The sequence below is a fragment of the Rhinolophus sinicus genome, chromosome 8 (assembly GCF_057876585.1).
Source record: "Rhinolophus sinicus isolate RSI-liver-muscle chromosome 8, RSI-T2T, whole genome shotgun sequence".
In the NCBI taxonomy this organism is placed as follows: domain Eukaryota; kingdom Metazoa; phylum Chordata; class Mammalia; order Chiroptera; family Rhinolophidae; genus Rhinolophus; species Rhinolophus sinicus.
The window spans coordinates 62,534,923-62,556,832 of record NC_142508.1 but is presented as its reverse complement, the minus strand read 5'-3'; the positions used below and the strand labels follow the sequence as shown (position 1 = coordinate 62,556,832).

General features: G+C 46.8%; 1 protein-coding gene across 4 annotated transcripts in view; it reads left to right on the top strand.

Annotated features, from left to right (window-relative positions):
* Positions 1-21,451, top strand: part of ZFHX3 (zinc finger homeobox 3) — a 245,170-nt gene extending 223,719 nt beyond the window's left edge. For all 4 annotated transcript variants that reach the window (XM_088800271.1, XM_074314649.2, XM_074314652.2 and 1 more), the window contains 3 exons: positions 4,097-4,199; positions 5,665-11,115; positions 15,424-21,451. In XM_088800271.1, coding sequence (XP_088656397.1) covers positions 4,097-4,199; positions 5,665-11,115; positions 15,424-17,138 — 7,269 coding nt within the window. In that variant the 3' untranslated portion in view covers positions 17,139-21,451. The remainder of the gene's footprint in view (positions 1-4,096; positions 4,200-5,664; positions 11,116-15,423) is intronic.
* The last annotated feature ends 459 nt before the right edge of the window (positions 21,452-21,910 follow it).

Here is a 21,910-nt window from a genome sequence, read left to right as displayed (position 1 = left end):
GTAGGAACTAGATATTTGTGAAACCATGTCACCTCTCTGAGTAGTCAAGAGCAATCAACTTGAGTCCATGGATTTCCCTCTAGGGAGCCTGTGACTTCCCAAAATTATCTGCAGTCGTCTGTGTGTGAGAGTCTTTACCTAGGAGTCTACGGCTTTGATCGGATGTTCTACAGAGTGTCTGACTTCCTAAAGGTCAGTTGCTCTGGATTGTGAGCTTCTTGGGCACAGGGGCCAGGACGTCCTCTCACAAGCAGGCAGCACAAGGATCTGAACAGTGTTTACTGAGTGACGGTCAGTGACTGGAAGAGCAGTGTCACCTGAGGCCCTTTCTTCTCAACAGCTAAGTTCTGGCATCGCCAAGCTTGAGGATTTTTAGTATCGCTGTGGAACTCTTCTGTTTCTGTTGTTATATATGAGAATTGCTTAGACTTGAAGAGTTTCAGCGTCAGAGCAGAACTCCACGCTTCCCTTATCATACATGAGAACTGTTTACTTCTTAGGAAGATTAGAGCCACTGTTTGTTTTTCAAACTTTCAGCACCTCAGCTCAGATGATGGTTTCTTCCTACATTCCCATCAGCTCTGCACAGGCTGGAAGGAATGTAGTTGACCTGGCTCATAGGGTGAGAGGAACACATGTGGTATCGAGAAGATTACCATGGAACTGCCCTTTGCATGGTCGAGGCTAGTCTTGAGGGACCCAAATTCTGAGGAAGTAATGGCTCTCACCCATTGAATGAGAGAAAACCTTTGTTTTACTTTTGGTTAAAAGTCTGTTTTAATAGTCTTATGTTCCCTCTCTACATTAAAGGGTAGAATATGGGGCACATAATTTAACATAGTCAATGTTTATTGGCATATAGATTATTAGAAGAATTCATCGACATGGATGATATAGTCAATGTAGAAAGTGTGGATGTTTGGACTGACTGTGTGCTGTTAATGCAGTCAAACCTAAAGCTTTGCGTTTGGCTTTGAGTCTATGGATGGGGTAGAGGAGTAGGCAGAAGGAGACAGGGAAGGGGGAGATCGTATGTGTACACACGTGTTGTCTGTGCAGGGGAGCTGGTGGTGGGGCCCAGTTATTTGAGGGACTCTGAGTGCATATTCAGGGTGGCTCTGGTCATGCTGTAGCCAGGTTTTGTCCTCTGAAAAACCGACATGCTCCAGTGCTCCTTGCGAAAGGGAAGGTCTACAGAACAGTGCTGAACACAGCTGAATGACTGCCTTTCTCACTGACTTTGAGCTGCCCATCAAAGACTGTGGCTGGGATAGTCTGAACCTCCCACACAGTTTGGGTAGCCAGATATGACTGAAAAACAAGGGGGGTGCCAAGGCAAATGTTGAAGGAACTCGTCTTTGGCCAACTCTGTTTTTCCTCAGTGAGTAGAACGCCTCAGTGAGCTGTTGGCAGGACTAGATTTGTGAAAAGCATGCAGACTTTGAGTGAAAAGCTTTGGGAGCTGGTAGGAGAGAGGGGAATGGACACAGGCACGGGAACATTAGTGTTTGAGAGCTGACACGGGGCCTTCCATTCTCAACCTCTCTGTTCAGACACGTGCGCAGACAGACCCCACCAGAATTCTAGATCCTTAGGATCCCCTTTAGGGATGTTCCTTTTTGCCTCCTGGGAATTTGTTGCCCTTCAAAATTTGATATACCAAGCGTTTTTTCTCCTTCTCAGGGAGAGATTGGGTACGCTAAAGATGTAAAGATGCAGGTAGATAAAAGTAATTACTTAAACACATATGGGGCAAGACGTCCAGGTTTGGAGGCCCAGATTAAGATGCAGAGGAGCACGTGAGGTTGATGATTATATTTCGGGGAGAGTTAATTGATGGAAGGTGAAGGCAGACAAAGCACCGCTGCGTACTGCCTTCTTGAATCCCAATCAGGAATTATGATTAAAGTCGCGGCGAGACAACAGAGGGCTGATGAATTGGTGTCTTTTTTTTCCCTTTTTTGCCGTCATTCACACTTGATTGACTTCAACCTTTCAAGTGCAAAAGTCTCTCTTTTCCATTATTATTCATAGCCATCTGAGTTTTTCTAATTAAAGTGTATGAAAACAATTACTGATCCGTCGTACTGAGTCTGTTAGAGAGGATGTCTGCCTTACTGTAATGTGTATAAAAAGCCCACAGTTTTCTATAATGATGTGCAGCTGAGGTGTTAGATAATTTTATTCTTTTTTACTCTGTAGGGCTTTTTTTTTTATTTCTCATGATTCATTTTTCATAATTCCGAAAGATCCCAAGAAAGGACTGATCTTGCAGCTACAACCGAGAAAGGAGGTGGGGGGGAGTCTTTTTTCCTTTCCCTTTCTCCCCCTCTTGCCCCCAACCCGTGCTCCCCCTTGGCTGAGGACTATAAATTAATCGGTGACCTTTCACTTCTTGGATTCCCGCTGGACTCCCCAACCACACCGGTCAGAAATGCTTTCTGTTAGAAAGAAAATAGATGGAATGAGTTTGGCAATCTCCGCTCCGTTCCTAATGATCCATCAACAGCTAGCCGTAACCAGCTGCCGACGAGCTTTGTGTGAGTGTGCAGGTGTCTGTGAGAGCAGGAATTCTGTCACACATGTTCACCTGCCATGCACCTGTTCTTGGTAAACCCAGGGTTTCTCGGAAGCCCTCTCCGTGTGCCTGTTGCTTAATTTTCGCACCTATTGGCATCTGGGTTGCCGAAATTATGCTAATCCCCGTTTATATGTGGGGGAGTTTCCTTTTTGGTTTTTATGGGGACAGTTGTCTGGGTTTCCTCTACCAGTCAAGCCTATCACTGATGAGTCTAGTAACATGTCAGCAGCTATTTTGAGCAAGGCCAGGATCTTCCAACCATTCAAATTTAATAATTTATTTAAAATATTTAATTTTGAACAGTAATCTAGGGGTTCCAGTTGTTACAAGTGCAGATATTATCATGCTATTCATGTTGTTGATGGGAAAATAAGGCCTCCAAGTGGGGCTGGGCACCGTGTAGAACGGTTCACGGTGACTAGTTTCTGTTCCTGTAACCTCTAGGTCAGTTCATTTCTCAGGCTGTCATCAAACAGGAGATGATTTCTGATGCATTTGAGAATATTCTCACCAACTGCCTTCCCACCCTACAGCAGGCAAAGGGATACTGCTTCTTTTTAAACAAAGACACTTTTATCCCGACATTGAATATTGAGGGCTGCTTATCACATTAATGTCGGGCAAATGATAAGTGGTTTTGGACAAGCTTCTGGCCAGATGGCAGGGAAGCCTAGAGAAATGTCTGAGGATCTGACCTAAAATGATAGCTCTTTTGATCTGGGCTAATTCTGGAATTGCTCTATTAGGAAACAATGGCCATGGTCAGAGTGGGGCTACCCTGTTGCAGAATGCTGTGCAGGGCAGCCTCTGTGGCTGGGACAGCAGCCAGAGGTTCCGTCTGATGCTCTGTACCTTGGGCAAAGACCCCAGAAGAAATCCTAGCTTACGTGAGTCAAAAGAAATGCTCGTTTGCACTTGATCTCAGCTTGTAAAGGGTTACAAAATGTTTCCTGGAAAATCTGCCAATGTGTCTGCATGTCCTTAGCCTTCCTTTGTTCTCTTCTCTTCTTCTTACCCTTTCCTTTGCTCTTATTCCCCTCCTCTTCTTGCCTGAATACATTTTGAAAACAGTACTACAATGCTCCCTGCTTCAAGATTACAGTGTACTTTACTAGGTATGATTTAATTAGGGCCCTTATTATGTTTTCAGCAGCTTAAGGTGGGCCTTTCAACTTATCTACCTAATTGGTTGCACAAGAAGTTTCACAGCCCATGACAAAACATTGTCAGTGATCAAAGTCAAAATTCTGCATAAAGGAAAAATATTAATAATGAGATTATTCTTCAAGTGTGCACTGCTAATTATGTCCAGAATGTAACCGTAGAAACACTTTTGACTGATGTGAGCTTTGTCTAATAAACATGAATCTTCAGTGAGCTATGAAAAGTGACACCTCCAGCTTTGCACTGGTGAAGGCTCATTTTGCTTATTAAATAATTTTTACACATTTCCCTGTTTTGTGTCTCTTTCCTCTCCATTTGACTCTCCTTGTTTCTCTGCCTCTTGCTCCGCAGGTGACCACCCCTGAGATGGTGATGCCCAGCAGCATGTTCCTCCCAGCAGCGGTTCCAGATCGAGACGGGAGCTCCAATGTGGAGGAGACGGGAAAGCACCCTGGTTAGTGGCAGTATTCTTGACCCCTGTGAAGGGAAACAAAACAAAACGTTGGGCCAGAATGTTCACAGACCGAAGGTGCCAAGAATCCTTTCCTAAGCTGAGTGCAACCGATCAAGAGATGAGGGGCACTGTCGTAGCTACTTTCTCCTTTGGTTCTTGGCATGTATTTGTATACTCTTCATATGGTTTAAAGTGAAAGAAAAATTCAGGTGAGAACCAGAGGGATTTCGGTGGTCGCATGTCCCCTTAGGGAATGAATGACCAGAGAGTCAGTCAGTAGACCCGTAACTCACCATCCTAAGCTGTTAAACACGCCATCTCTGAGGACTTAATTATTGGGATTTGTGGAGCACGTGGGTGATTTCAGGGCCCCGGGGTAGTTGTCTCTAGTAGCTGCCTCTGCACAAAGTTCTTCTTTGAGTCTTTTGGGATTGCCTTCGGGTGCAGCGTAGGGTGCGTGTGGAGAGAACGTTGTTGCAAACATGGGTGCTGCTGGTGGTGGTGCCCCATGGGGGTTCCTAGCAAGACAGATCATTAGACCTCCATTTATGAGGCTCTCCTACCGTGTTTCCCCGAAAATAAGACCTAGCCAGACCATCAGGTCTAATGCAGCCTTTGGAGCAAAAAAAATGCGTCTTTTGGAGTAAAATAAGACCGGGTCTTATATTAATTTTTGCTCCCAAAGACGCATTAGAGCTGATGGTCCGGCTAGGTCTTATTTTTGGGGAAACATGGTACATTTTCACCTCTTGTCAGCAAGAATTAAGTTGAGATCCCTTGTGATTTTTCCATATGAGGCAGTGGACAGCTGACCTGAAAAAGGGTCAGGATATTTACGGGTGTGATGAATCTCACTGTAAAAAAAAAAAAAAAAATTACTGTATTTTAATAGCTGGCCACTTGAATGTTCATTGCTTATTGAATAGAGATGACAGTCAGAGATCACATTATAACAAAAAGATACATGCCTAAAAATATATATATTCCAACATTTCTTAAATTACAATGGACAGCAGTTCTCATAAATTCTTCATAACTTAGGACAACATTAATTCACATATTCTGCAATTCCGGTCCATGTAAAAGGTGAATTCAGTCAAAAATCAGTAACCTTCAAACCAGTCCTTGAGAAATTGAGGATTCTGAGTCAAGCAATTAAATATCGTTAAAAAGACAGATTGCGATATGATCCAGGCCTATTATGAGTCAACACTTTTTGTATTTTATTCCTCTCTGTTCATGTGTACCTGCTTATAACATGCACTCTACTAACTGGGGTGGGGGTGGGTGGCGGGGGAGAAAGTGGGAGGCTGTGTAGAGAGATTCTCTGTTCAGGTTGGGTGTCTCCCTCATCATCAGTTTCTGTGTTCAGGAAGCCTCGCTAGGTAGACAGTTCTGGGTGCTACCCTTGAAACAAAGCCCTCTTTATCATTGGGCTTGATTTTTTTTATTTTTTTTTTTACAGAAACCTCAGAGGATCTTGGAAAGAACATCCTGCCCTCCGTGAGCACAGAGCACAGTGGAGATCTGAAACCCTCTCCTGCTGACCCAAGCTCTGTGAGAGAAGACTCGGGCTTCCTGTGCTGGAAGAAGGGATGCAACCAGGTTTTTAAAACTTCTGCTGCTCTTCAGACGCACTTCAACGAGGTTCACGCCAAGAGGCCTCAGCTGCCCGTGTCGGATCGCCACGTGTACAAGTACCGCTGTAATCAGTGCAGCCTGGCTTTCAAGACCATTGAGAAGCTGCAGCTCCATTCTCAGTACCATGTGATCCGAGCTGCCACTATGTGCTGTCTTTGTCAGCGCAGCTTCCGAACTTTCCAGGCTCTGAAGAAACACCTCGAGACGAGCCACCTGGAATTGAGCGAGGCCGACATCCAGCAGCTTTATGGTGGCCTTCTGGCCAACGGGGACCTCCTGGCAATGGGAGACCCCACCCTGGCCGAGGACCACACCATAATCGTTGAGGAAGACAAGGAGGAAGAGAGTGACCTGGAAGAGAAACAGAGCCCAACAGGCAGTGACTCTGGGTCTGTACAAGAAGACTCGGGCTCAGAACCGAAAAGAGCTCTGCCTTTCAGAAAAGGCCCCAACTTCACCATGGAGAAATTTCTAGACCCTTCTCGCCCTTACAAGTGTACTGTCTGCAAGGAATCTTTCACTCAAAAGAATATCCTGCTTGTGCACTATAATTCTGTCTCCCACCTGCATAAGTTAAAGAGAGCCCTTCAAGAATCAGCAACTGGTCAGCCAGAACCCACCAGCAGCCCAGACAACAAGCCCTTTAAGTGTAACACTTGTAACGTGGCCTACAGCCAGAGTTCTACCTTGGAGATCCACATGAGGTCTGTGTTGCATCAAACCAAGGCCCGGGCAGCCAAGCTGGAGGCTGCAAGTGGCAGTAGCAATGGGACGGGGAACAGCAGCAGCGTCTCCCTGAGCTCCTCCACCCCAAGCCCCGTGAGCACCAGTGGCAGTAACACCTTTACCACCACCAACCCAAGCAGTGCTGGCCTCGCTCCGAGTTCCAGCTTACTGAGCCAAGTACCCACTGAAAGTGTAGGGATGCCACCCCTGGGGAATCCCATCGGTGCCAACATTACTTCCCCTCCAGAGCCCAAGGAGGCCAATCGGAAGAAGCTGGCAGATATGATTGCATCGAGGCAACAACAGCAGCAGCAACAGCAGCAGCAGCAGCAACAACAAGCACAGACACTGGCCCAGGCCCAAGCTCAGGTTCAAGCTCACTTGCAGCAGGAGCTGCAGCAGCAGGCTGCCCTGATCCAGTCTCAGCTGTTTAACCCCACCCTCCTTCCTCACTTCCCCATGACCACTGAGACCCTGCTCCAGCTGCAGCAGCAGCAGCATCTCCTCTTCCCCTTCTACATCCCCAGCGCGGAGTTCCAGCTCAACCCCGAGGTGAGCTTGCCGGTGACCAGTGGGGCACTGACACTGACCGGGGCGGGCCCGGGCCTCCTGGAAGATCTGAAGGCCCAGGTTCAGATCCCGCAGCAGAGCCACCAGCAGATCCTGCAACAGCAGCAGCAGCAGCAGCAGCAAAGCCAGCTTTCTCTGTCCCAGAGTCACTCTGCCCTCCTACAGCCAAGCCAGCATCCTGAAAAGAAAAACAAACTGGTCATCAAAGAAAAAGAAAAAGAAAGCCAGAGAGAGAGGGATAGTGCCGAAGGGGGAGAGGGCAGCACCGGACCAAAGGAGCCTCTGCCCGAGGCCTTGAAGGCCAAGGAGAAGAAAGACTTGGCACCAGGGGGCAGTTCGGAGCCTCCCATGCTTCCTCCGCGCATCGCCTCAGATGCCAGAGGGAACGCCACCAAGGCCTTGCTGGAGAACTTTGGCTTTGAGCTGGTCATTCAGTACAACGAGAACAAGCAGAAGGTGCAGAAGAAGAATGGGAAGACCGAGCAAGGAGAGAACCTGGAAAAGCTCGAGTGTGACTCCTGCGGCAAGTTGTTTTCCAACATCTTGATTTTAAAGAGTCATCAAGAGCACGTTCATCAAAATTACTTTCCCTTTAAACAACTGGAGAGGTTTGCCAAGCAGTACAGAGAGCACTACGATAAACTGTACCCGCTGAGACCCCAGACCCCAGAGGCGCCGCCGCCTCCCCCTCCGCCCCCTCCACCCCCGCTTCCAGCGGCACCGCCTCAGCCTGCTTCCACGCCAGCCATCCCTGCATCCGCGCCCCCCATCACTTCGCCTACGATTGCACCGGCCCAGCCCTCCGTTCCGCTCACCCAGCTCTCCATGCCCATGGAGCTGCCTATCTTCTCACCACTGATGATGCAGACCATGCCCCTGCAGACCTTGCCGGCGCAGCTGCCCCCTCAGCTCGGCCCTGTGGAGCCTCTGCCTGCGGACCTGGCCCAGCTCTACCAGCATCAGCTCAACCCGAGCCTGCTCCAGCAGCAGAACAAGAGGCCTCGCACCAGAATAACAGATGACCAGCTCCGAGTCCTGCGCCAGTATTTTGACATTAACAACTCCCCCAGTGAAGAGCAGATCAAAGAGATGGCTGACAAGTCCGGGTTGCCCCAGAAAGTGATCAAGCACTGGTTCAGAAACACTCTCTTCAAAGAGCGGCAGCGTAACAAGGACTCCCCGTACAACTTCAGCAACCCTCCCATCACCAGCCTGGAGGAGCTCAAGATCGACTCCCGGCCCCCTTCACCAGAGCCTCAGAAGCAGGAGTACTGGGGAAGCAAGAGGTCTTCAAGAACACGGTTTACTGACTACCAGCTGAGGGTCCTACAGGACTTCTTTGACGCCAATGCCTACCCAAAGGACGATGAATTTGAGCAACTGTCTAATTTACTGAACCTTCCAACCCGAGTCATAGTGGTATGGTTTCAAAATGCCCGACAGAAGGCCAGGAAAAATTATGAGAATCAGGGAGAGGGCAAAGATGGAGAGCGGCGTGAGCTGACAAATGATCGGTATATTCGCACGAGCAACTTGAACTACCAGTGCAAAAAATGCAGCCTGGTGTTTCAGCGCATCTTTGATCTCATCAAGCACCAGAAGAAACTGTGTTACAAAGATGAGGATGAGGAGGGGCAGGATGACAGCCAAAATGAGGACTCCATGGACGCCATGGAGCTCCTGACGCCCACCAGCTCCTCCTGCAGCACCCCAATGCCCTCGCAGGCTTACAGTGCCCCGGCTCCCTCAGCCAATACAGCTTCCTCCGCTTTCTTGCAGCTTACAGCAGAGGCTGATGAACTGGCCACCTTCAGTTCAAAAACAGAGGTGAGTGATGAGAAACCAAAGCAGGCTGAACCTCCCAGTGCACAGCCAAACCAAACCCAAGAAAAGCAAGGACAACCAAAGGCAGAGCTGCAGCAGCAAGACCAGCCCGAGCAGAAGACAAACTTGGCCCAGCAAAAGCTCCCACAGCTGACTTCCCCCACTTCGTTACCACAGCCTCCTCAACAAGCACCTCCTCAGTGCCCCTTACCCCAGTCGAGCCCCAGTCCTTCTCAGCTCTCCCACCTGCCCCTCAAGCCCCTCCACACGTCAACTCCTCAACAGTTGGCCAACCTACCTCCTCAGCTCATCCCCTACCAGTGTGACCAGTGTAAGCTGGCGTTTCCATCGTTTGAGCACTGGCAGGAGCATCAGCAGCTTCACTTCCTGAGTGCACAGAACCAGTTCATCCACCCTCAGTTTTTAGACAGGTCACTGGATATGCCTTTCATGCTGTTTGACCCTAGTAACCCTCTCCTGGCGAGCCAGCTGCTCTCTGGGGCCATACCTCAGATTCCTGCAAGCTCGGCCACTTCTCCTTCCACTCCAGCCTCCACAATGAACACTCTGAAGAGGAAGCTGGAGGAAAAGGCCAGTGCGAGCCCTGGCGAAAATGACAGCGGGACAGGAGGAGAAGAACCTCAGAGAGACAAGCGTTTGAGGACAACTATTACACCAGAACAACTAGAAATTCTCTACCAAAAGTATCTATTGGACTCCAATCCGACGCGAAAGATGTTGGATCACATTGCGCATGAGGTGGGCTTGAAGAAACGTGTGGTACAAGTCTGGTTTCAGAACACCCGCGCCCGGGAAAGGAAAGGACAGTTCCGGGCTGTGGGCCCAGCCCAGGCCCACAGGAGATGCCCTTTTTGCAGAGCCCTCTTCAAAGCCAAGACTGCCCTGGAGGCTCATATCCGGTCCCGTCATTGGCATGAAGCCAAGAGAGCTGGCTACAACCTAACTCTGTCCGCAATGCTCTTAGACTGCGATGGGGGACTCCAGATGAAAGGAGATATTTTTGATGGAACGAGCTTTTCCCACCTACCCCCAAGCAGTAGTGATGGCCAAGGTGTTCCCCTCTCACCTGTGAGTAAAACCATGGAGTTGTCTCCCAGAACTCTGCTTAGCCCTTCTTCCATCAAGGTGGAAGGGATTGAAGATTTTGAAAGCCCCTCCATGTCCTCAGTTAATCTAAACTTTGACCAAACTAAGCTGGACAACGACGATTGTTCCTCTGTCAACACAGCCATCACAGATACCACTACTGGAGACGAGGGCAATGCAGATAACGACAGTGCGACAGGAATAGCAACAGAAACCAAATCCTCTTCTGCGCCCAATGAAGGGCTGACCAAAGCGGCCATGATGGCGATGTCTGAGTATGAAGATCGGTTGTCATCCGGTCTGGTCAGCCCAGCCCCGAGCTTTTACAGCAAGGAATATGACAACGAAGGTACAGTGGACTACAGTGAAACCTCAAGCCTTGCAGACCCCTGCTCCCCAAGTCCTGGTGCAAGTGGGTCAGCAGGCAAATCTGGAGACAGTGGGGATCGGCCCGGGCAGAAACGTTTTCGCACTCAAATGACCAATCTGCAGCTGAAGGTCCTCAAGTCATGCTTTAATGACTACAGGACACCCACCATGCTAGAGTGTGAGGTCCTGGGCAATGACATTGGACTGCCAAAGAGAGTTGTTCAGGTGTGGTTCCAGAATGCCCGGGCAAAAGAAAAGAAGTCCAAGTTAAGCATGGCCAAGCATTTTGGTATAAACCAAACAAGTTACGAGGGACCCAAAACAGAGTGCACTTTGTGTGGCATCAAGTACAGCGCTCGGCTGTCTGTACGTGACCATATCTTTTCCCAACAGCATATCTCCAAAGTTAAAGACACCATTGGAAGCCAGTTGGACAAGGAGAAAGAATACTTTGACCCAGCCACTGTACGTCAGTTGATGGCTCAGCAAGAATTGGACCGGATTAAAAAGGCCAATGAGGTCCTCGGACTGGCAGCTCAGCAGCCAGGGATGTTCGACAATGCCCCTCTTCAGGCTCTCAATCTTCCGACGGCATATCCGGCGCTCCAGGGCATTCCTCCCGTGTTGCTCCCCGGCCTCAACAGCCCCTCCTTGCCGGGCTTTACTCCATCTAACACAGGTGGGTTCTGTGCTGGGTGATTCCGTCAGCATTAAATAGCTGACTTTTGTTCTGTGGCTACCACCCGGGCCCTCTGAGTGTTGGGCAGATACTGTAGGACGTTTCCCTTTCTAGTTCTCTATCAGGAACAAAAATTCGGGTCGCTTTCCTGGAGTGTACGTGGTTCTTCACTTCCCAGTTTGGGGATGGCACCTCCTGGGTGGACTGGCCTCTGAAACCATTCTCATGCCCTGTGTTCAATAGCAAAGCCAGGGTGTATGCGGCAGGGAAGAACTTTTGAGAGTCCTAGCATGTTAGATCCTGGGATATTTTCAAGAAAGAAGTTTCCATCATAAATGTTTCCGTTCATTCATTATGGAAATCCTGATCCCATCTAGTATTTGCTGAAAATATAAAACATTTGAGTATCCTAGCTAATTCTGGATTGTGCCCTATGGAAACTCATTGAAGAGAATTGAAACCAAGTCTTTGCCCTCACCTGTGGTCCCTGCCCCCCTTTTAGTTTCTAATGAGATTGCCTTCGTACCTGAATGCACTTACCAGGAATCTTGTATTGGGCAACGTGGTTTCGAATTTCAACATGTTTGTGTTAGTCTTCCAGACAGACAAAGAACGTTAATGGTCATTTTTATGGGTATCCAACCACCCCTTCATTTCATTTGCCCAGCTTCCTTTCTTCCCTTCCCCAACCCCCTAATTCTGAGTCATATACTCAGTACTCTTGTTTGTCCGCTTACTAGGGAGTTCCACAGTTGTTCTTGTGTACCTCTCATTCCTCTGTCCTCACCCCTCTGGACGCACCTGTCTTTCCTAAATTGGACCTTCGCCTCCACGATCCTGTGAGACTCACGCACAAGTCAGCAAGGTCCCCCCACAGCCTGCACTGACCAGTGCACGTCACCAAAGTGGGGCCCCTCAAAGTGCCTCCTTGCCTTCAAAAGGTGTCCCTGTTTCCAGGGGTTGAAGCGGTACTGCTGCTTCCCAGAGCAGTCCTGGTTTCTGCTTTAATGAGATCCAACTTTTACAATTTTGGCAGTGTTTTACAGAACGTGAGGCTACCTCAATTCCTGGTCCCAAAGAGAAGAGCAAGAAAAGAAAGCATTAAGATGAGAAGTTGTTGCTCATATGTTGGCAAGTAATGTCACAAAATGATGTTCAAGCCAGCTAGACATAAGCCAAGAAACAAGCTATGGAAAGTGGTCAGACATGGAATTTCCCGTCAGCCCAGGACCCTGGCACCGGGGCTTGAGAAGGCCCAACAGTTAATAATAATGTGAAAAAATTAGAATCCGAATGTCTGATCTATTCCCCTGGTTTTACAGATGAGAAAACTGAGGCTCAGGGAGGTCAAGACCATTCAGCAAGTGAGGGGAGGAGCCAGAGCTCCTCGGGCCTCCCAGCTCTCAGTGCTCCTCCCACAACGCTCACTAGGAGCCAGGCAGTCAACAGGTGGAAGTTCGGTGCTACTCAGGTTCTGACCACTTGGAGCGCACTCACAATAGAAAGAGATGCTCTTAATTATTCAAAGCAGCCAGGGATGCCCCAGTTACCACCTCCTGATTGTACTGCAGCTCATTGGAGCACTGGATCTGTAATGGGAGGGAAGAAACTTGGGTTTAATATGTCAGGCCCAGTGGTAAGCTCTTTCCATATGACCTTTCGTGTAAATCCCTACAACCATTTACTATGGAAAGCTGCGGTTCCAAGCAGTCAGCTGACGGGCTCCGGATCACATGGCAGATGTGTGTCAGTCAGAACCCATACCGTATCAGTCTGGCTCTAGAGGTGCATGGTTAGGTCTCGGGGATGAAGTTCCTTGCTTGGTTCTCATCTCACAGATGAGAAAAGTGAGGCCACGGAATTATTGTGGGAACATATTGAGCTACTGTATTGAACATGGCTAGTGCAGAGCTTGGTTTAAATAGCAGGGGTTCAGTAAATGTTCCTTAAAATTTCGAATCCCACATGTAGACTATCAGTTCAGGATACAGGAAGAAAGTCAGTTTAAAACCTTCTGACCTGGATCTTTCTCCTGAAAACCTGATGTCACAGAAATGGGGAAATCTCTAGACAGTCCTTCGTCACCCTTCCTTTTGACTCTGGTTCGAAGCTAAAACTTGGAACAGGCCCATTGCCGAAAGGAAGACAGAAAGAGCCATGTCCCAAGTTTAGAATTCATAATACATTCTGTGTTCACCTCGTTTGTGCCAATTTAACCAACAAGACTTTACTAAGTTTTTCTGAGTCAGACGCATTTCTGGTTTCAGTCCGTGCCGTGTGTGCACTGAGGAAGCTGGATGATTTAATCTTCGTGGTCCCTTTCTGCTGTTCCGGAAGAGTACATTAATGATGTACTTGACTATTCAAATGTGAACGGATGTTTTTCTGGGATTGGCAACTTGAGACAACCTTGTTCTTTTCGTCTGAAATTTGAGGGTTTTCAAATGCAGTGTGATAGACCAGTAAACACTACACCACTGTAACCGGAAGTCAACATTGTCTTCACCCAGGCCTGGGCTTCAGAGTGTTGTTTTCCTCACAAAGAGTGTCATTTACAGAACCCCCGACTGCAGCTTTCTGGCAGAAGGTAGTCCAGCTGAAACGGTGAGGGGCTGTAGGATTTTTGAGTTTGCATTTTGGTGCTGTCTGAAGTGACGGGGTGTATATTGTCTGGTTTCTTGGGTGTGGTGAATATAAAGGTGACCCGAAGGCTGCTGCCTGTGAATTCTTCTCCACTCCCGTCTTTTCTCAGCATCTCGTCACGCAGCATACCCTGCGCCCCGTGCCACAGTGCTGTCCTTCACCACCACCTTGCTAGTCTTGACACACCTACAGCTTGATGTACCGTTTTCCCTGCCATCCGAAAATAGAACGTTCCTAGGAAACCTTTTGTAAGCCAAAATGGCGCCAAGAAGCTGTTGTCTCAGGACACATCTTGCTAACGGATACACAAAATACTGAGTGTAGTTCCTGAGTGTAGTGACGCTGAGATACTGAGTGTAGCTCCTGGGGACGGAGCTTGGCAGTAGCCTTCTCCTCGCTCAGGGTGCACGCTGCCTCTGTAACTGCTCACTGCAAAACAAACGCTGAACACTATTCACTTTTTGCCTTTTCTTGTAAAAGTGCGAAAATCCTCTTTGGATTTCTTTCAGTTAGTGAAAACAGGTATTAATGTAGGTCTGTCTTTTCATAAAAGCAAAGTGGCATAAACGAACTTTGAAAAACGGGGATGCTTGTACCAGCAGCAGCAACATCGTCTTCCATCACCCTGGAACAAAAGACTCAAACCAGAAGATAGGTATGGGTTAGGGAGGATGGCAGGCTCTGGGCTGAGGGGAGGCCTTCTCATAGTGGTAGGTTAGGCCTGCATGTGATTGAGGATGGGGCTGTACCCCATGTGGGAACAGTGACATGGTTGGAAGCCTTTGCCAACCATAAGCAGTGGTGCCTGAGGTAGGTTGTGATGTCTTTGGGCTGTTCCATTTCTGACATAGTTTTCCCTTCTTCCTGTCGCTGTTTTTTTTAACCATCTACAGCCCTACTCCTCCTATATGTCATTCAAACAGGAGCAAGAGGAGAAAATGTTCATTTCTCCGGTGGACTCCAGAATCCTGTTCCTAGATATTTACATTTTTCAACAGATTTGTTAAAGCAGGTCAGCTGAGGCAAGGCAGGGAACAGTTTTCTTTGAATGGATTGTTTTTATTTCTCCCCATTCCTTGTCCTCTCTCTGGCCTCCGAACGTGTCCATTCAGCTACAGCAATGGAAGTCACAGAGGTGCACGTGGACAGCCTGTTGTCTGTTCACATGGTCTTGGGGCCTGGCCAGGTTTCTTGCTTGCCTTCGCTCTCTTCTGTTGCCTCTCTCCTCCGACAACTTCTGGTAGGACCTCTGGGCTGTAGTATTTCTGTGAAGCTTTGATGAAGGCCTTCGGTCCCAGCTGGAAGCTAGTTTGGGGCCCTCCAGATTAACTGCCTCGGGCTGAATGAATGGTAGCTGGGAGCAAGGCAAAGTTAATATGAATGAGTGGGCTGGGTGCCACACGTGGGGCAGGAAGGTGTTGGGAGGTGTTTAGCCAAAAGGGAAAATACGGGAGCCGACCCAGGACTGGGTCCTGATTAGAATACAAGGCTATCCAACCCTGAGCCGAGCAGGACACCTCTGTTGAAAACGTCGGTTTTGAGAGGATTCCTCAAGTTTAAACATTGAGATGTCAGACTTGGTGCCAGAGACACAGGTCAAACATCTTGAGCTGCCTCCTCATCACCCAGACTGACACGTGATTTCTCTGTCTCCATCCTTTTCAGCTTTAACGTCTCCAAAACCGAACTTGATGGGTCTTCCCAGCACAACAGTTCCTTCCCCTGGCCTCCCCACATCTGGATTACCAAATAAACCGTCCTCAGCATCGCTGAGCTCCCCGACCCCAGCACAAGCCACCATGGCGATGGCCCCTCAGCAACCCCCCCAACCCCAGCAGCCGCCACCGCAGGTGCAGCCACCTCCAGCAGCCCAGCCGCCACCTGCGCCACAGCTCCCGCCACAGCAACAGCAGCGCAAGGACAAAGACAGTGAAAAGGTGAAGGAGAAGGAAAAGGCACACAAAGGGAAAGGGGAACCCCTGCCTGTCCCCAAGAAGGAGAAAGGAGAGCCCCCGACGGCCGCCACAGCCACCATCTCAGCCCCGCTGCCCACCATGGAGTATGCGGTGGACCCTGCGCAGCTGCAGGCCCTGCAGGCGGCCTTGACCTCGGACCCCACAGCGTTGCTCACGAGCCAGTTCCTTCCTTACTTCGTACCAGGCTTCTCTCCATATTACGCCCCCCAGATCCCCGGCGCCCTGCAGAGCGGGTACCTGCAGCCTATGTATGGCATGGAAGGCCTGTTCCCCTACAGCCCCGCGCTGTCGCAGGCCCTGATGGGGCTGTCCCCGGGCTCCCTTCTGCAGCAGTACCAGCAATACCAGCAGAGTCTGCAGGAGGCCATCCAGCAGCAGCAGCAGCGGCAACTGCAGCAGCAGCAGCAGCAGCAGCAGCAGCAGCAGCAGCAGCAGCAACAACAACAGCAGAAAGTGCAGCAGCCCAAAGCAAGCCAGACCCCAGTCCCCCCGGGGGCTGCTTCCCCAGACAAAGACCCTGCCAAAGAATCCCCCAAACCAGACGAGCAGAAAAACGCACCCCGCGAGGTGTCCCCCCTCCTGCCGAAACCCCCCGAAGAGCCAGAAGCAGAAAGCAAAAGTGCGGACTCCCTCTACGACCCCTTCATTGTTCCAAAGGTGCAGTACAAGTTGGTCTGCCGCAAGTGCCAGGCGGGCTTCGGTGACGAGGAGGCGGCGAGGAGCCACCTGAAGTCCCTCTGCTTCTTCGGCCAGTCTGTGGTGAACCTGCAAGAGATGGTGCTTCGCGTCCCCACGGGCGGCGGCGGCGGCGGCAGCGGCGGCGGCGGCGGCGGCGGCGGCAGCAGCGGCGGCGGCGGCGGCGGCGGCTCGTACCACTGCCTGGCGTGCGAGAGCGCGCTCTGTGGGGAGGAAGCTCTGAGTCAACATCTCGAGTCGGCCTTGCACAAACACAGAACAATCACGAGAGCAGCAAGAAACGCCAAAGAGCACCCTAGTTTATTACCTCACTCTGCCTGCTTCCCCGATCCTAGCACCGCATCTACCTCGCAGTCTGCCGCTCACTCAAACGACAGCCCCCCTCCCCCGTCGGCCGCCGCCCCCTCCTCGTCCTCCGCTTCCCCCCACGCCTCCAGGAAGTCTTGGCCGCAAGTGGTCTCCCGGGCTTCGGCCGCGAAGCCCCCTTCTTTTCCTCCTCTCTCCTCATCTTCAACGGTTACCTCAAGTTCATGCAGCACCTCAGGGGTTCAGCCCTCGATGCCAACAGACGACTATTCGGAGGAGTCTGACACGGATCTCAGCCAAAAGTCCGACGGACCGGCGAGCCCGGTGGAGGGTCCCAAAGACCCCAGCTGCCCCAAGGACAGTGGTCTGACCAGTGTAGGAACGGACACCTTCAGATTGTAAGCTTTGAAGATGAACAATACAAACAAATGAATTTAAATAAAAAATTAATAAACCAATTTCAAAAATAGACTAACTGCAATTCCAAAGCTTCTAACCAAAAAAAAGAAAAAAAAAGAAAAAAAGAAAAAAAAGAAAAAGCGTGGGTTGTTTTCCCATATACCTATCTATGCCGGTGATTTTACATTCTTGTCTTTTCTTTTTTCTTTTAATATATAAAGAAAACACCCCTTAACCCTGTTACATTGTGTCCTTTTGAAGGTACTATTGGTCTGGGAAACACAAGTCCGCAGGGCCTCCCTAACGTCTTTGGAGCTTAAACCCCTTGTATATTTGCCCCTTTTCAATAAACGCCCCACGTTGATAGCACAGAGGAGCCCGGCATGCACTGTATGGGAAAGCAGTCCACCTTGTTCCAGTTTTAAATTTCTTGCTATCTTAGCATTCAGATACCAATGGCTTGCTAAAAGAAAAAAAGAAATGTAATGTCTTTTTATTCTCAGGTCAATCGCTCACACTTTGTTCTGTTTTCAGAATCATTATTTTATATATTATTTTGGGGGGTTTTTTTTTTGTTTTTTTTTTCGTTCCAGAAAAGATTTTTTGTTTTCTTAATTTAAAAAAGGGCAGAAAGTATTCGAGAAAAACAATGTGAACTGCTTTAGCTTTCTGGGGATTTTAAGGGTAGCTTTTCTGCTGAAGCCAATTTCAAGATGAAAAGTTAAGCACTCCCACTTTCAGAAAAAAGAAAAAAAACCCACACACACAAAGAGTGTTGAGGACTCGTAGCTTAAAAAAATAAGTTTTAAAAACTGACTTTCTGTATTTATGATAGATATGACCATTTTTGGTGTTGAGTAGATTGTTGCATTGGAAATGAACTGAAGCAGTATGGTAGATTTAAAAGGAAAAAAAACCTTTTGTGTACATTTAGCTTTTTGTATGGTCCAGCTGACAGCTCCTCATTTGATGTTGTCTTGTTCATTCCTAGCAGATAGATTGCAATCCGTTGATTCGCCTAAGCTTTTCTCCCCTTTGTCCCTTAATTCGACTTTTCTCTTTCCTCCTCCCACCTCCCATCCTATAATCTCCCATTTAAGGTAGCTGCCTTCATTTCTTAGAGGGTAGCTGCAGAATTATTTTATAAAACTAAAGAAAGAATTTCAAAGGGTTCTAGGGGTCATTAGGATCCTCACAGATTATTTTTGTTTGGAGAGTTGAAACATTTTAAAGGCAAATAATTCTAGTTACCTGTATCTGTTAGCCTTGTGCATTTATTTTTTATTTTTATTTTTTAATTTATCCTTCCTTTGGCTTTTCTTTTCACCCCTTCTTTTCCTCCTTGTTTGGTAGATGCTTCAAATAGTCTTTTCCTAAGCTAAAGCATTTGTTTCGATTTGTGTAATTAGACTGTGTGCTTTTCTTTTCTAAAAAAAGGTTTTGGTTAGGGGTTTGGTTTGTTTTGTTTTCTTTCCTCTCTCAGAAAAAGAAATTTCATGCTTTAAATAAAATCCAAAGACATACCCTTTCACTGCTGATGCAGAAAAAAGGGAAAGGGTTCTTGTTACTTGAGAATTTGTTTCTGATTTAAACAAACAAGATTTAGTTTAATAAAAGAAAGAATAAAACAAAAGATTCCCAGGTTGTTATGTGCTTCTTCTGCAAGCAGAGAGGCAACTGTTAATGACAATTCCATATACCAAAAGACACATTTTTTACTTCAAAGTTTTGTCCTTGTGTTAGGCAGTCTGAGCGGCGAGTGATCCAGAGCGCAGCCAACAAAGAAGCAGATAGCAATGTACCGAGAGCAAAAAAGGAACCGTATTTGAGGCACTTGTGTTTATGTTAATATCCGTATTCCTGTAACACACAACACAACGCACCATACACCCGTTCTGATCTTAAACAAAACAAAACAAAACAAAAGTGGTCTGAACTTTAAAAGGAAAACTTTGTGCTGCTATAACATAGATTTTGGAGACAAATAGATGCTTTGCTGTTTCACTTTCATAGCCAAACATCAACAGAAACAATCTCCCCTTGCCCAGAAAGTGTGAAATCCTTCTCCCCTTCATTCTCTTCCTTATGTTTCAAAAGGGAACTTTGAAGACTGTGAATGCAGGTTCCATTGGTCACCTTTCGGGCTTCTTTCCCCAGTGCTGAAGCCACTCATCGACTTTGCAAAAGACTGGAGCATTCCAAGATCTGAAAATGGATTTCTTTTTTTCTTTTTTGTCCTTTTTTAGCCGGGACTATTTTATTTTTATGAATTTGTTTTTAGTTTAATGAAAGAGTAGATCCTGAACTGTTGTACATATTTCTAACTAGGCTGATGCACAGTGCAAATTTCTTTTTTAATTTTTTTAAGTAGAAATACTAAAGAATACCATCTAACTATTCATACCAGTATCCAGTTGTAGCATAAGGTGTCAAAAACAAGTACGCAAAACATTTGCTGTTTTAACAAGCTATTTTCTTTTAACAAGAATTCTTGTATTTCTCCCTGTGTTTGAGATGAACATTTTTAAATTTTAAAGTTGTACAGTTTTTTGTTTTCCATTATTTTATCGTTTGTAACTCTATGAAATATATATATATTTTTTGCCATTTAATTGTTGTATGTTACTCTGTGTCTGTATCATATAGAAAAAAATTGTTTGTTTTTGGTTCTCTGTGATACCAATTAACAATTTAACACTAGCTTTATCTGTCAAATTCTGCTAGGTCTTTTCTGTAAACTTTGTTTTTAAAAATGATATTGCTTGGTAATAGTGCAATTTCTATCCCTTTCCTGCCCCCCTCAACTTTAAGTTCATTTCCTTGTAATTTTGCCACCCCTCCCCCAATGGTTCTCTCTCTCTCCCTCCCTCTCTCCCCCCCACCTCTCTCTTTTGAGCTACTATGCCATCCTCCCTCTGTGAGGCAGAGTGACTGTGTTTTGTTATGCCATGCCTTGACCTGTGGGTGTATTTTGGCAACAGCAAGGTGATTGGTTGGGTAGATTGGCTAAGCATGCTTCCACCCACCCGTGGTCCTCAGAGGGGTTATGTGATTGTTTCAACCTGGTGTGGGTTGCACACTTAATGCTTTCCTCTACAACTCTACTGCCCACATATATGTTCATTCAAAAAAGAAAAAACAATTCCTCAGCATTAACCCAGAAGTAGCAAAGCAGTCAGTGATGGTGAAAATTAGAGGTCAGACATGAGCTAGTAAGATGTTTGTGGACTGACATCCACCTTGGCTGTGACAAGTATCGTTGACAAAGAATGAATTCACTACAACGCTCAACTGTTTGGATTGGTCTCACTCAGAGAATTTATTCCTGTCTGCTGTATAGTAGGTAACTGAATAGGACATGTCAACTCACTTTTTAAATTAGTTCTTCACTTCCATTGACACTTCATATTTTGTTTTTGTCCCCCCCCCCCAAATACTCCACAGTGTGGGTGGGTGCTAGACATCATTCAGTCATAGCACAACTGACCCATGGGATGGGAGTTATTTTCATCCATCCTTCCAAAAGAATCTTAAGAAAGAAACACACACACGGAAAGGTTTAATAAATCTAGGAAGTTTTTTTTTGCTTTTTAATTAAAAGCTATTTAAAGAGATGAATGTGGCCAAAGTTTTACACGACTGAAAATAAAGTAAAACAGACGGCATGTGTTTAAACCTGAGTTTATCAGGCATGGCAGGAAGTTGCAGGAGAGAGAGAGGCAGTGACCCAAGCCAGTGCACTTGATGTTCATGGACATATATTTTTTTTAAATAATAAATTAAATTAAAACATTTTAAATAGAAGCATAAATTGAGTTGGTTGTTTGTTGGCGCTGAGATACTGCCCACTGTGAAACAAAGCTTTGACTAGTTTTTTTTGTTGTTGTTTACTTTTCAGGGGGGAGGGGGGCAAGTTTGGGTAGGAAAGAAAGCATAAATGAACGTGACCCTGAGGTGAAAAGGTATATGAACAGCCTTTGCAATGTACAAAAAAACAAAAAACAAAAAAAAAAACAAAACAAAAAAAAATAGAGCAAGTGAAACCAAAAATGATGTTCTTGGTGTTTTTCTATAATGTAGTCTTGTTAGCTTTTTTTGTTACTGTAACAATGCTGATCTCGAACTGTACCAAAATACATGGAGACTAACAAACAGAACCACATGGAACTTTCAAACTGAAAAAAAATTTGTCACAAAAACTTTGTTGTCATAGTTAAGTTGATTGTAGATGGTAATTGAATATACTCCTTTGAAAATATTTCATCAAGTATGTTTCCTGCTCATTGTGATACATTAAAAAAATATGAGCAAAAGTTCTTTTCTCTGTCAACAGATTTTGTGTGTGTGCATGTGTGAAAGAAAGACATTGATGACTGACGAAGTGTAAATTTGAACAGTATCTTGAGGGATACTTATTTCAACACAAACTCTTTGGTATTTCTAAGTATCATTGTACTTCCCATCCTTGTCACTCATAAAAGTGCCAGAAGTTTGGCCATGATGCTGACTAGCTTATTTCATTGAGAAGAGTAAACCTGACAGCTTAAATAATATTTGACCCCAGAGAATCCTAATAGCCTTACTTTTTAATTGAAATGTTTACATAAGAATGTTAGACACTTGGCACAATCACGAGCAAAAGTTTTGCTGATGGCCAGGAGAGAGGTAAGCTCAACTTTTCTGAAATGGGAATGGGATCCAGTGTTTATGACAGAATATGAAAGGTAAGTTGAATTAAGTGGATTGTTGATTACATTTACCTTTCCTAGCAATGG